Source organism: Tenebrio molitor, chromosome 7 (genome assembly GCF_963966145.1).
Source record: "Tenebrio molitor chromosome 7, icTenMoli1.1, whole genome shotgun sequence".
Lineage (NCBI taxonomy): Eukaryota > Metazoa > Arthropoda > Insecta > Coleoptera > Tenebrionidae > Tenebrio > Tenebrio molitor.
In genome coordinates this window covers 7177967-7193333 of record NC_091052.1, presented here as the reverse complement: position 1 = coordinate 7193333, position 15367 = coordinate 7177967, and the positions used below count along the sequence as shown (strand labels likewise).

The 15367-nt window shown below is 39.8% G+C and overlaps 1 protein-coding gene across 3 annotated transcripts in view; it reads right to left on the bottom strand.

Moving 5' to 3' along the window:
- Nucleotides 1-999: 999 nt before the first annotated feature.
- The window catches only part of LOC138134932 (protein artichoke), a 62924-nt gene continuing 48556 nt past the window's right edge, over nucleotides 1000-15367 (bottom strand). For all 3 annotated transcript variants that reach the window (XM_069053531.1, XM_069053533.1, XM_069053532.1), the window contains 3 exons: nucleotides 6307-9603; nucleotides 5703-5998; nucleotides 1000-2243 (listed from right to left, as the gene is read on the bottom strand). In XM_069053531.1, the coding sequence (XP_068909632.1) occupies nucleotides 1680-2243; nucleotides 5703-5998; nucleotides 6307-9565 (4119 nt within the window). In that variant the 5' untranslated portion in view covers nucleotides 9566-9603 and the 3' untranslated portion in view covers nucleotides 1000-1679. The remainder of the gene's footprint in view (nucleotides 2244-5702; nucleotides 5999-6306; nucleotides 9604-15367) is intronic.

The following is a 15367-nucleotide window of genomic DNA, read 5'->3' as shown; positions in this document are numbered from 1 at the left end:
GAATAAATAAGGCGGAACAAAAATTTATTCCCCGCCAAGTTTTGCCGATAGAGACAGCAAGTTCACGATTATTTATAGGCACCCCTCTATTAGCAACCACCAAACTTTGATCGGGGGCGGAAAAATCGAGGCAGGGGAGCTATTTTCGTCGAACTTGCCCCAGTTTGGGGTAAGAATCATGACATGTCTAACAAAGGTGTCTGTTGTATCGAAAACGTTTGAAAGCTTAAATAATGAACCGGAGAATCCTGATAAAAGTGCTTTGTTTTCTGTTATTCGCAGATTTATTTCGGTGGCGGCGAAACTTTCTATCCAGCGTGGTGGTGAGAACTTGCCGACTGTTTATCGAAGTTCTCATATCGCAATAAAATATCTAAAACATTCAATTGATCGTTGTAGGTAGTTCAACACGCGAAAACAAAAATTTTTCAATTATGTAGGAAGCGGGAGCAGTTTTTAATCAGCTCGTAAAAACTTCCGCATTCTTTTGTGAAATTGATCAAAGAGTTTTAACTTTCCGGGAAAATTGGTAGTGCAAGCTGCAAGCTGTAATTGGTATTTATGAGGCTGATGAATTAGAGTGAGTGAAAACTGCAAGTGCGTATAAACGCGAATAATTCATGTTAATTTTTCTTTGCATAGTTACTGTGCACTTTCCAGCCATTCCTTTAAAAGGAATTAATTTTGCACGAACAAAAGCAAATTCTAAGAATTTTTGATGCACGATTTTTGCATTTTCGCTCTCCAGTGAAGTGTGCTTTCCGTTATTTTATGTTATGTGCGGACGCAGTTCCAGAAAGTTCTGCTCCGAAAACTGAAGCTTACTATCCGGATTAAAGCTTTCAAGGATTGTAACATTTTGTTTCAGTAAAGATCAACACACTACCTGTCCTTTTGTTGAAAAGATGAAGTTCTGGAACGCCATTATTTTAAGTGCATTGAGGCTACGCCAAACATTAATCTTGTGGCATCTGTGGTGAAATAAAGTAACGCTTTTTTAATTACAATTTATTTTATTTACTCTATCTATTTACATATCAAAAAAATTAATACATTTTAATTTAAATTATAACGATGTAACGTACTATAAAAATGTTTATGTGACTAGAACATTGTTAAAAAGTTCTCTCGAACATGCATGTTAATAGTTGTCTTTGCTAGTAAATTCGGTAAATGGAAAGTTCTTACAGTTTCTGTCTCCCCTCGAAATTTATTGCTTCGATAATCATTTACAACCAATTTCTAAATATGTTTAACAATATGTAACAAATGTAACAATGTTATTGCGTCAAGTTTATCATTTACCTAATAAAAGATATAATGTGCAACACAAATTTGGTGGATGCGCCGGGTCTTTTGTCATCGAAAATTAACAACTGTGGGATTAAAGTGACAACATACAAGAAGAAATGCAAAGGGCGCGAACTGTAATCCTGACGCTTCCTGTTGCATATTGCATTAGAAAGTCTGCCGACAGCGCTAACAAAAGACCTCCTGAAAAATGCAAGAACTTTCGATTTTTCAGAGAACGAGCCCGCTGTCCATTTGGCTAATTGACGTAAGTCCACAACAATTCTTCGACCGTTGGCCATGATTAAGACTGATTATCACTAACCACTCGTTTAGAGAGCGTCCGCAATAACACACTGATATGATTAACGACGTCCTCGCCTTGTTCATTAGTTAATCGCCGTCGTGTTCATGTTGGTTATGAAGTGGGGGTGGCCCCCGTGGGCCCCCGCCTCTCCGCTCTGGATCGAAAAATGTCTGTAGGAGATGTACTCGGGCGGGATGGGCTGGTCCCTTTTAACGGCGGCTCTCTGCTTTTTCACCTTAAGATAGCCCAACACCGACACGAGGACGATGAAGACGACGAAGCCCATGCAGCAGCCGATGATGAGGCCTAGGCGTCGGGTCAGGATCGACTGGACCCCCATGCCGTGGTCGGGGAGGCCGCCGAGGCCCACGTGGATGCTGTCGGGGGCGCCCAGAGTGCTCACCTCGGCGCACTTGCTCGTGGGGGAGTCGACCAAGAGGGGCAGCATGGCGTCGTTGAAGACCTCGAGGGTGTCGCGTGCCGTCCCGTTCTCCGGTTTGCGGGCGGCCAAACGGGATTCCGCCGTTTCCCGTCGATGCGATGCCCAGTTGCCCAGAGCCAGGACGCATATTAAATAGCGGGTGCCTGGATACAGTTTGGAAAGCTTCATGGACCGTGAATTGCGGTCCAGCATCCGACCGCGAATCTGAAACGAAAATAAAAGCCGCCGGCTCAGCGCTTTTACGAAAACAATCGGTTTATAAATAAACCTTCAGCAGGGGGAGGGCTTGTCTTTCACGCGGTCGCAGGTGGATCCCGACATAAGACACATTACTAGCTAAGATGCTCAACATTCCATTAGTTTCTCTATCAGTCATCCGAACTCGACTAACGTACTTATTCAATACTCATTTTTAACACACTTTAGTATAATTATTCCAATTGCAATTGACTGACGTCTGTTAATTTTGGCATCATTTTGTACTTTTAAGAATATTTTGCTATGCTAGTGCTTATTTTGTAAATTTGGCTCGATAATAAAAAAAATGGTATGTTCGAAAATAAATAGGTATGTATGGTGTAAGTAGATAAGACCAAATTGATTCAGTAGAAAAACACAGCACTTTAATTAAGTCAGTACTGGATGACTCTTTGCAGTAAAGGGTTAAACAACCGTGCTTATCAGGGATTCTAAAATGTAGGAACAGTCTCTTATGCGGAACTAAAAAATGATCATTTTTTTCAATTCAGTGCGAAGGTGTGAGTATCAATTAGCAATCAGTGTTTTAATACTTTCACTCTTTAGTTCCTTATCTTTACGACACTTTTTCCACTTTTACTTTTCGAGATTATCATAGACTTTTTTCACATACCTACAATTAAAAAACTGTGATTGTAAGTTTCAGATTTTACGAGTATAACATGTTGCTACTGACATGCATGTGAAAAAAATGCATCAATTTTATCAAACAAAATTTTTTGAATCAAGCAGCGTTTCAGGCAGGAACCATAAACAATGTATAGCAAGTATTCAAGAGTTACGAGTGGGATATTGTGAATAATTTTACGCTATTTTCTCCTGGATTTTTTTTAAACCTCCTAGTTTCGGTCCTCGTTTCTCGTCAGTCGTCTACAACAGTTTGAATTGCGCATTCCTACCGTTACCGTCACTCTGGTTCGCCTTTTTGTTGTTTTTCTTCTTCTATCATCCAATTATTTTATTTCCAAACTTATTTTTTGTTGTGAAGGTCATAATTGTCACGCCTACTCTACGTTCATTTTGTTTCAAGTTTTTAACGTATGCAGCCAACAATACACGTTGTTGCTCTATTATTTTTATTTTTATTTAATCGCGAATCGCTTGTATTTCTTCTTTTTCTAGTGTATTGTATACCTTCCTTCCTGCTTCTCGCTATGCGCGAATGTCGTGGCTTCACTGTTAATAGTGTTGTTGTTTTCTATCAGGTGATTTATAAATGCAGAGTCGATGTATCTTGATGCTTTGGCCGACCCGGCGTCCCGTCTCGTCCATGTATGTTGTCTGGCATTCTCTGGAAGTGGAATGCAGAGAATGCCAGAAAACGACAAAAAGGAGACTACAATGATGGTAACGTTACGAACCTGTTGTATACGACTGGCGAGAAACCCTGAAGAAAGTCCTATTAAGTTTACAAACAAAAAATCCAGGAGAAAATGGCGTATAATTATTCACAACGTCCTACTCATAAAAAGTACTCGTCAACAAAAACTATTTAGAGTCCTGTAAAGCTTTACTTTTTACGAATATTCAGTTTAAAAAATGACAAAATCCTGTATTAAAAATAGTTATTTATGCAACGAGGTTCTGTGTAAATTGGGCTTTTCTAATTGCCCGAGAGGCCAGATTGAAATACGAGCGTAGCGAGGATTTTAAGGCCTCGAGGCAATTAGAAAAGCCCAATTTGCACAGAAACGAGTTGCATACAAACTTTTATTGTTTGAAACGACGCGACGTCCCTAAAGCTTCCAAATCTTTTAAAAATGATTTCGCATTTGCTTTTGACAGTTTTGACAAATTTTTCAAGAAATGTCACTTTGAATGTGTTGTCTAGGGCAACGGTTGGTTATCTGCTATTTTTTGCTTTAGAGCAGTTAGTTTACAAAGGAGAAAAATGAGAATTTATGACAGTTGAAAACAATAAATAAAAAAACCTCTTGTTTCAATATACCGAACACGCAAAAAAATTGGATGGTCAAATAAATTTATTAAAAATAATTATATTAATTTCATAGTCATTTCGTCCCTCTAGAAGAATTAATAATGGATTTCAACGATAAAGTAGAAAAAAGTAAAGAAAATAATAGTCCTGCCATTAGAAAGTGTCAAGCAGTTTTAAAAAAGGGTTCACTAATTGCGGCACTATCATTTATCCAGTCTAATTATGAATTTGTAAGTATCATTATCATAAATTTATACGCACAGGGAGTGCCATTAATTCAGTTTGTTGGATTAGTTGAGCAACTGAAAAACATATAAACAAAAAGAAATTTAAATAGGTGGAATCATGGTTATTTCATTATTTAACGTGGCAAAAACATTACTTTAATTTGTAGGCTTAAATATGGCCCAATAACATCTGTGGACGTTATTAATATAAATAATATTAGAATCTACCGCTTCATTACTGAGTGTCACATGAGGCCTTTTGATAAATTGTCACTTTATGATGCAGACCCACCTAAATAATGAAAATGGAATCCCGGAGTACATAGCATATCTGACTATTTAATGATAATTGCCACATTTAACTGACCTGAATACTCCACATTTGTTAGTTGGTGTGACACAGATGTGAATTGACTGTAAATTTTAAGAACTTCAGTAATGGCTAAACGAACGGCATCAACACAAAGTTTAAATTACCGTATGGAACAACTACTTTGCTGCTTCAATGCTTCGCAACATAGAAATTTGTGTTAACGTCAGATATGCAAGAATAATAGACTTGTCTATATTGCACAAGGTTCAGACAACGGATTGTAGATTTTTGGATAATTGCACTAAATGCACAGTAGCTCCAGACATAATTTAAACGATGTGCTTTCCACTTTAGGAGTTATAAAGAAATTAAATATTTACTGTTTACATTTACCTCCTGTCAATGTCTTAATGAGACACTCGAATTGTTTTTTTTTTGACAATTGACTTTAAAAAACCTTGAGGGTAGAGCTTTCAAAAAATTCAGTTATATTTCGTTTTGGGTGCGAGGAATTTCTACAGTAAAGTCCGTTCAAACTTCCGATAGGAATATTAAAATACTCGTAACGTGGTGTAAGGAATGCTTTGCGTGTGAAACGACTCTTAAAAATGTAGTCATCACTTTGTCAGCACAAAAAAGAAATTCTATTTTTACTTTTCCAGAATGAGTTAAGAGTGCGAGTGTGAAGTTAAAAGTTGGCGCGTGTTTAATGTTCACCCCTTACAACGATTTATAAGATTAGCTTGTGCTTGTTTATGAGTGGAAGGATCAATACTGCTAATTAAAAAGTTTTTTAATCCTCCGAAAACATAATAAAAAAATTAAAATTTAAGAATCTATCCTCCTGGGAACGTTTCGTACGTCGGAGAACTTAAAAAACAGAACGGGCCGCGTCTTTAATACAACATTTCCATTATTATTCGTACCTCATCCACCATATCGATGGAATAATAAGCTACTTGGTATCCGTGTAATCCGGAATGATTTCGGCTTTGCCACGATACCAGCACGGAGAAGGGCTGAATATCTTGGATGCCGAGTTTAATGACGAGCGGTTGATCACAGAACTGCTCCGGGTCCAGGTCGAGGAATACCCGGCCCCTCAATTCCGGGGGATGTTCGCACCGCAATTCCAACGTATTCGTTCTTTCGACCAGTTTCTGGTGATCGCGCAGCCACTCCCACAGCTCCTGAGAGTCGCAGCTACACGATAACGGGTTCTCTGTAAATAAACTGTTAATTACGATCGGCAGGTTGCAGGAAATGGAGTCGGTTCATTTTAAATTCATTATAATTCCTTTCGAGGCGTCAAAGCTTTTCAAAAGAAAATGGAGAAAATTCAGTCCTTTGTTGACGATAGCTAATAGTTTCTTTAATAAGACACAATACAGATTCATCTTTTAAGCGAAGTGAATGAAAATAAAAAAAAATATGTTTTCTTTATTTGTCGTTTTAATCCATTTACTGTATGAAAATATTTGTAAGATCTAAAGTGTTTATCTATTTTTTTTTTCTGTAAATTTGTATTACCTTCAGTGCGAAGACTTCTAATTTGCGTCTCGAGCGGTCTGAACGCGTTCAGCGGGATATTCTCCAAATAGTTCCTGCTGAGATCCAAAGTTCGGAGCTTTTTCAGCGGTCTGAAAGCTTCATTAGACACTGAAGAAATCCAGTTGCCGTACAAGTACAGTTCGGCGAGGTTTTCCAGATGCTGGAATGTGATTTTACTGATTCTGCTAATCTGATTGAACGAGATGTCCAGTACGTGCAGCGACCTCAGATCCGTGGGAAACTCCTCCAGCTCCTTGAGGCGATTGTGCGTGAGATTGAGTATCCGCAAGTGGTCGAGTCCTTGCAGCCGCTCCTGCGGCAGCAGCTCCAACTCGTTGACGCCCAGATCGAGCGTGAGCAAGTGCGGCAGGCTGCCAAAGGCGCCCGGCGAGATCCTGGAGATGCGGTTGACGCCGAGGTAGACGTGCAGCAACATGGGGAAGTTCTCGAAGTCCTTGCTGGTGACGATAGTCAAGTTGGTCGAACTGATGTGTATTTCCTCGAGAGTGGGGTAGCGATGGGCGGAGGCGATGTCGTGGATGCGCACCAGGGGGTTGCCGGTCAGGTTGAGCCACGCCAGGCCTGGAAGGGTGTTCTCGGAGAGCGCGGAGTTCGGTATCTGTCGGAACCGGTTCCGGGAGAGATCCATTCTGCGCATCAAGGGCGAGTGATGAAAGAAGTTGGCAGGTAGAGCGGACAGCGAATTGCCACTCAAGTCCACCGAAAGCACCTGCGTTAAATTCGAAGAGGCGAAACCCGACAACGACGAGATTAGATTGTTCTTCAGGTCGAGTTCCTTCAAGTTGGGTAGACCGTTGAGGCGCGAGATGTCCACCGACGTCATTTTATTCGACGACAGCGATAAAATCTCCATCGTAGATATATTCAGCAGGGCAGTGTAGGGCAGCTCTTTGAAGGCGTTGGCGGTCAGCTTCAGCTCTTTGAACACGTTCAGGTTGAGGAAAATGCCGTGTTTGAGTTCGGCGATCGAGTTGTGGCTCAAATCAATTTTCAGGAGATTCTTGTTCTTGAGGAATATGTCGTGGGGTAGTTTTTCGATTTGGCAACCGTCGAGCGCTATCACTTGGAGCGAGGGTAAGCCGTTGAGAGCCGTACCGTATAAATCGCTGAAATTATTATTGGACAGCTTTAACACCCTCAAACCGGGAATATCCAAATGACCCAAATCTCTGGAAGTCAACTCGTTCGCGTTCAAGTTGAGCTCGTTCAAGTTGTTAAGACCTCGGAAGGCGCCAGCTTCTATCTCAGATATGGAGCAGTTCATTAGATTGAGCACTCTTATAGGCAATCCCTCTTGGAAAATTGCGTCGTGGAGTACAGTCAAGTGGTTGTAGGATAAGTCCAGGATCCTCAATTTCTTGAGATTAGTCAACGCTCGGGGTTCGATCGTTCGGATGACATTGTACGACAAGTACAACTCCTCTAGTTCGTGGAGTTCTGCGAATGTCCTCGTCGTGATCTCGGCGAGTTGGTTCATCCCCAAGTCGAGGAATTTGAGCGCTTGCATCGGTTCGAAAGCGTGGTCTTCGATGAAAGAGATGCTGTTGTTGGTGAGATAGACGCGTTGGATCAACAACAAGTCCCTGAAGAGCGCGCTGTCCAGGCGTTTGAGCCTGTTGTGTCCCAGCCACATGATCTGGACGCTGGATTGGCCCCTGAGCGAGTCGTTATGTAAAGAAATGATACTGTTCGAATCGAGCTGGATCGAAACCAGAGAGGGCGACTCGTGCATGAACACGTCGCCCAATTCCGAGATCACGTTCCCTTGCAAATTAACATGCTGGAGACTCTGCAGGCTTTGAAAGGCCCCCGAGTCGATGGAAGCGATCTCGTTGTTTTGCAGATGCAACTCCAATAAAGACGGAAGAGGATCAAACACGCCGCGATGTACGCCCTCGAGGCGGTTGTTGTGCAAACGGATCTCCCTCAAGCTGATTGTTTTATCGAAAGTTCCCGGTTCCAAGTCCGTTATCCAGTTGCTGTCGAGACTCAAAGATGTAAGATTGCGGTTTTGTTGGAACAAATCACGAGGAATATGCGGCACGAAGTTTGAACTCAAATGCAGTTGCGCTAAATTGACTAAGGTTGATAGGGCTTCCGGATCGATGCGACGGATCGCGTTCTGCTGGAGGTAAATCACGGACAAATTCGTGGAATCTGTAAAAGCGTCCGAGGGGATTTCGAGGATGTTGTTCTCGGAGAGGAACAATTCTTTGAGATCGGGCAGAAACGCAAACACGCCGCTGACGTAGTGGACGTGGTTGTGGCTGAGATCGATGGATCGCACCTTCTTGTTCGTCTGGAAGGTGGTCGCGTCCAGGAACACGATCTTGTTGTGGCTCAGATCCAGAGACTCGAGGTGGGTCAAAGAAGCGAAAGCGTCGGGGTGCACGGTTTCTATCACATTGTAGTAAAGGGATAACGTTCGGACGGAGGGGCACGGTCGGAAGCAGTCCTCGCCCAGTTTTTCGAAGTTGTTCGAGCTCAAGTCCAGGAACAGGAGCGAGTCCAGACGGGAGTAGCCGTCGTCGGGGATGAAGTTGATCTCGTTCCAGGAGAGCTTCAGCAGCCGCAGCCGCTCCAGCCTCCTGAACGCCGTCATCGGGAAGAACAGGAGCTTGTTCTCGGCGAGGTCCAGCTCGGACAACGAGTCTTCCAGCCCCGCGAACCCGTACTCCGACACCTTCTGGATCTGGTTGCCCTTCATGTTCAACTTGATCAGGTGGAGGCCGTAGAAACTGTAACTCGGCAAGTCGCCGATCTCGTTCGATTCCAGATTCAGCGCTATAAGTTTCACCAGTCCGGCGAACGCTTTTTGGGGAATTTCACGCAGCTTCCCCGACACCAAGCTGAGCGATTCCAGCTCGGGCTTGATAGCTGTCAGACAGTCGTCGAGGATCTCTTCGAGGCTGGAGTGCGAGATCTGCAAGTGCTTGACCACCGACCCCTCGGGAAAGAAGTCGGAGGTGAGCTTCGTCACGGTCTTGTCCAGGTCGTAGACGCTGAGCGACTGGATGGGGCCCGACACGATCTGCAACACCGTGCGCAGGGAGTTGGCAGTGGCCGCGGGACACTCGAGGAAGATGCCATCCTCGAAGTTGAAGCACGGGCAAGAGGGGTTCGCTGCTAAGCTGGGGCACTTGTTGTCTTGGGCGAAGACGGGCAGGCCCAGCAGGCTCGCCAGTATCAGGAGAGGGGCGCCATTGTGCGCCATCATGTGCCCTTCTTGCGCGCCATGCTGCGGAAGCAACGGCCCTGCAACGATAAACAACAATAATCACACCGAAGAAATTACATCGATTTAAGCAGCGCAAAAATTGGCATCTACGAAAGTGTTTACTGCAATATTTTGTGTTTTGAAGTGCAATTCAACAATGTTTCGGATTTGTTTGCATTAATTATGACATAATATTTGCAATGAAGACACAATCTACTTTAAAAACTTTTTGTAGACGCCCAGTCAACGCTAGGAAATGTTCTTAAGAGCTTCATTTGAATTCCGGTTGAAATAAACTAAATACGCTCTTGCAGAGAATATTTTAGTTGTGTTTAGATGGATTTCCGCCTACCTACGCACAGTATCCGTCAATATTATGGAAACGATTCGTCTTCTTATCCATTTATCCGATCTAAATATGTCATTCTATTGAGTTATTGTTATTTTATGAAGTTCGATAAAAACATGGAATACGTCATCATGTAATCGTAGATAACGGTGAAGTTAGATATAATGATTTTTTAATGAATGTTCCTTCTTCTGATTTTTCATAAAAAAATAAAGCCTTGAGACCACATCTAATAAGGAAAATTTAGTTTCCTTTTAAATACGCAACTTTTCACGTTGTAAGATTGGTAACTTTGAGTTGCTTTGCACTGTCAGATAATAAATAATAATACAAACATCCAAACACAACCTCAAATTTTGACATTCAAAACCTTGTAGCGAAATGTAAATAATCACGTTTACTGTCATTTAATTGAAATTAGTTAAAACTAAAATAAAAGACACCTCAATGTAAAGAACACTTTTTTAAAATTAATTTTTGTGTCGAATTGACAGCAAGTTTGAAATTGCAATTTGATGATCAAATGTTTTCTTAGTGTCATATTAGTGGTACCAACTCTCCAAAAATTCTCCATATTTACACTGGGCACAATTTTTAATTTAAAGTACAAAGTGTCAAAGTACAAAGATTTTATTTTTGCCGCTCTGTAATGTGGTACCAAATAGAAAAACAGAGGTTATGTAAGCCCATTAATGATAGGTTTTTAAGAAAGACTGTTGTAAGATGAAAAGTAATTAGAATATAGAAAAACTGAAGAAAATCACAAACGAAATAACTAGGACGTCAAACTCACAACTGACGCTGATTTAATAATTTTACATTTGACTGTTGAAATCTGGTTTAAAAGCTCAACATAGTTTGATACAATAAAATTATAGAGCCGCACAATTCCAAGGACTCTTCATATACAGTTGGCTTCAAAAAAAACGGGAAATGAAATTTGACCTAATGTGAATTGGAAATTTAATTTGACAATTTGTGTCTGTTTGACAGTAGTATTTGTATTTGCATAACTGACATTTCTGACACATAGGTGTTGTTTTTTAACCTAAATTCTAAAAGACCGTTTCAAACTATAAAAATTTAATAAAATTTGACGAAACTTTTTCTGACAGTTTCCGTTTTTTTTTAAGCCAACCGTACGTTCTTTCAGAGACACTTTGTACATAATATGCACGAGTAAATGCAAAATATAAAAAATAACAGTAGTAAAAAGAATTAATACCCGTTTTATACGACATAGTGTTGCACTAGTTACTTTGGACTCAAACAACCCGGACAACAATATGACGTCTTATAACACTTGTATCATAATATACTATTAAGCTGTTTTCTCGTCTAGACATAAAGTCCATTCAAAATTAAAACGCCACCAACGTCGCATTTTCCTCGATAATTACTATCGGCAACGCTGTCCAGTCTAAAATTTGGTGAGACTTGGAATTTTGAGGTTAAATGTTTATTAAGTGTCTTGTTTTTCTGGGGATGTTTAAGTAAAAATAATAAGAACCAATAAATAAATGAAACGTGCTACTAATAAAACAGTATGAACGAAATTCAAAGTAATTGAATTTTATTTTGAAGCAAATAAATGTCACAATTTATGGTTACCAACATAGTATGAAAAAATATCTACCTAGGGTTTTTTAAATTTTACCAACCTAAAGCAACAGGTGGTGGTTTTTTGATTTTTGAATGGACTTTAGGTTTTTCATAAAGAACGATTTCGAAAATGTGTACTCTCTAAAGTCTTATCTGGAAATTCCCCAAACTGACGAATTTACAGCGGTTGAAAAAAAATCTTTATTGAAATTATTGGTACGAAAAAATGTTAAACACGTTTTTCTCAAAACTATGTTTCTTAAAGTGGCTGTTATAATATCTCAAGATGTTCTTAATCGACTGATTTCAAATTTGGAGTGTACCTTCAGCGCACATGTTGTTATTAGGTACTTATTATCCTCGGTGTTAAGATTAAGCAAAAAATGTGTCTTTTTCTCATTTTTTGCTCCGTGAAAGATTTAAAAAAACAATATTTAATTGACAAGATGGCCCAAGCAGCTAATTGTGCGTGAGGATTTAGACTTTGGAATGGACAGGTAGGGACAGCAAGGTAACCCTCCTCGTAAGAAACACCTGTTGGAAATGACCCCATTGAAGGACACGTCCGTTTGTTTCTGGTTACTTTGTTTGGGACATTTTTAGACAAAACATGCATCGGCTGCGCCATCAGTTCTGTCAGCTAGCCTACGTGACACAGGTTAATGATTTCCGCAGGACCGTTAGGATGGAGCGAAGGGCAATAAAAGAGTCAAGACTGGGCGAAATGGCTTAATTAAATACAGCACAACAGCGACTTGAACAGCTGCGGTTAATTGAGTCAATATGTTATTTTGTTCGGTTATTTACGTTGATCCCATTTTGCATTCATATCGTGTTGGGAGAAGCTGACCTCGCGTCCGGCTTAACCCGACAGGCCCCGTCTGATTAATTTCGAGGATAATGGATAATACTTTATGTTTTGGGTGAAATTAATTTGGCGTGGCTTTACGACTTGCTTTGGTTTAATTGCAGGACGGAACGATTCTTCCCGGAATGTCGTCCGAAGGGACAAAACAAAGTGTCTGATTATGGGCAACCGAACGTCAATTGGTCCGTTACGTCCCAATAAATCTGCCTCATTAAAGGCTTCATAAGGAAATGTTGGAGATAAATGTGGACAGTTGGCGTTTTACGCCCGCAATAAATGAAATGTATTTATGCAACATAATTCTTCACAATCCTATAAATATCCGGCGCAAGCCTAAACGATGCGCAATATTCTTCTTTCACTGACAAAATCTTGAGTTACGGCCAATAACATCTCAAGGGATTGTAATAAAGGATATCATTTCTCAAGAATCATTTAAATTTTTTACTTAAACGTCTCGAAAGTTCCAGTTTTCTGGGTCGGCGGTATCGAAATGGCCACCGATTTGTCATTTAGGTGCTTCGCATTCGCAAGACTTTGATGGAATTTTGTTGTTGCGCCAATTCCAGTCCCGAATAACTTATAAAGTGGAGACAAATAATAGAGGAATTAGTTGCGAGATGAAACAAATCCTTTCTTGCTTGGAACCGGGCCAAATTGAAATACATAAAACGTGAAAATTTATCTTATCAGATGAAATAACTAGACCGGGAAATGAACCGAAAGGCATATCTAGAACTTAAATTGTTCCAATATAACATCTTCGATTCGGCGATTGCATTTTTTCATGGACCTTAATAAAATTACTCAACCAAATTTCGCCGAAACTTAATATTGCTTCGGTAAAGAATAAAATACATTTGTTACTAGAAGTATTGCAAAACATACATTTTCTCTCTTAAGCAAAATACCTCGTGTCTTTCGCAAAGTGATATAGGATTTCCACTGGTTTGGCAAACAATTTAATTCAAAACCAAGCAGCCTCGTAAGTGCTTACATTTCCAACTTGAACATGTGCAACGAGGTTTCTGTTCAGAAAATATAAAACCTTTTGCATTTATTCATTTCAGTTCTACTCTTTATATTCCATTCCATATTTGTTCAAACGTTTGTTCAATTAACGGTTATTCAGTACTAGTAGGTACTATCACTTGTTGCAATTTATGGTGGAGGCGCCGGACAAAAGATGTTCTATTAAAATCACCGGTTTTTGGAAGTGATGTTCCACAGCTAATTAAGGAATCATTTAGGAAGTAAATGAATCAAACTGATTAATTACCAAGCGCTGTGTTTGATCTGTATTGATTTACGATTTTTGCTTGTGTCTAATTATTCTAGGATTCCAACTGGATAAAAAAGAGTTGGAACCCACCTGTGACGATTCGGGAAATTTATAATTCCACACTGACATGTTCCCTAATATTCTCTGACAAGAATTAATCTCATCCCTGGCTAATTAAAAAGCTCTCTAGTTGAGGAAGCAGATCCCGAACGGCACTTTAATGATTAATGTGTTCCGGTGCAGATGCACCTCGGCAAGGGAGCCCTCGATTTGCGGATGCTCCTAGAGGGGCTCTTGTTTTGCGGTCCTCTGTAATTATCCGCAAGAATTTAAACCGACTCGATTACAACTGTTCGACGCTTAATGGATTACGTTACAAGCACTCAGTTTACTTTGCCTGTAATTTTAACTCATCCGTGATTCCCAGATATGGCTCCAAACATCTAGGTGATAGAGAGGGGATCGATCTAAATTTCGTGTACTCATTAATCAGTGCCGCGGTGATTTTGTTAGTGGGATGTGTGCGGAACTAGGAGGATGGATAGTTTTCGTTGAGGAGAGTTTAACTCCGAAAACTAATAAAAGGCATTTTAAGTCCGCAAGACAAGAAACTCTTCTGCGCGGATTTACTTGATGGATGATCATTACGGATAAAGTAGATTAATCACGAGGCCACGGAAAAATTTTCATTGATAAGAGCTCGCATCGACCGGCTTCGAAGATGAGTCCGAGTTAAATGAAAAATCTCAAGGGGGGGTTCTCCAAGTGAAAAAAAAAACTTACTTCTTATACTTTTTATTGTTGTGTAGGTACTTATATTATAATGTAAATACACAAAAAAAACCTAATACCTACATATTATCTATCTATAATTTAAATAATGATCACAATCAATTAAGTAAGATTCATGAATTCAATTCATTCATTATAGAAGATTTTTTGTTTTTTAATAGGTATGGTAATTTTTATTTATTTACTTTCCAAAACTGACACGTGTAAAATACACCAGCAATAAACTTATTATTACATATCTGACAATTAAAATGTACTATGATGAAACAGATTTTGGTTGTTTTGTGCGTTTCTATGGTTGACAGTTACAATAAATGTCACTGTTGGTTTTCTACAATGTGTGATTACTTGGTTGCCTAAAAACCAGGGGCTTTAAAACAATGTACAAGAATTGTCACAAAACAATTAAAATCAAGTAACTCCACGACAAATTGCGGTTGTTCAATTGATTAAAATATTATTGGATCCTCAGATCTTAGAATCCTTCCATTTGGTTTTTCTTTATTTGTTCCAGCCTAAAAATTCTGCTGATCACATCTCTTAAAATACAGTGCCATCAAAAAGTGTTTCGTGGTTTAGACCATTGGCATTGACACATGTTGTAAGTAACTAATGCCCTGCACGAGATAGTCTTGAAAAACACTTTATGTCATTAACTCATAATGTCATCAATTTAAAAAGTTCTTTCTCAGAGAACAACGTAGCCAAGGGCTTCTTTATAAAGTAACTCACAAGAGTAGAATTTTTGTTTTGAATTCAGTACTAAAAGGGAATGGAATATTACGTAAAATAAAAATATATTTGAACAATACGTATTGTCTCATTAGTTGGTGGGAATTTAAGCATTAGTCGATAAATCGGAAGCATTGATACGGGACTAAATGGAAACTAATCGAGAACTAAACTGCG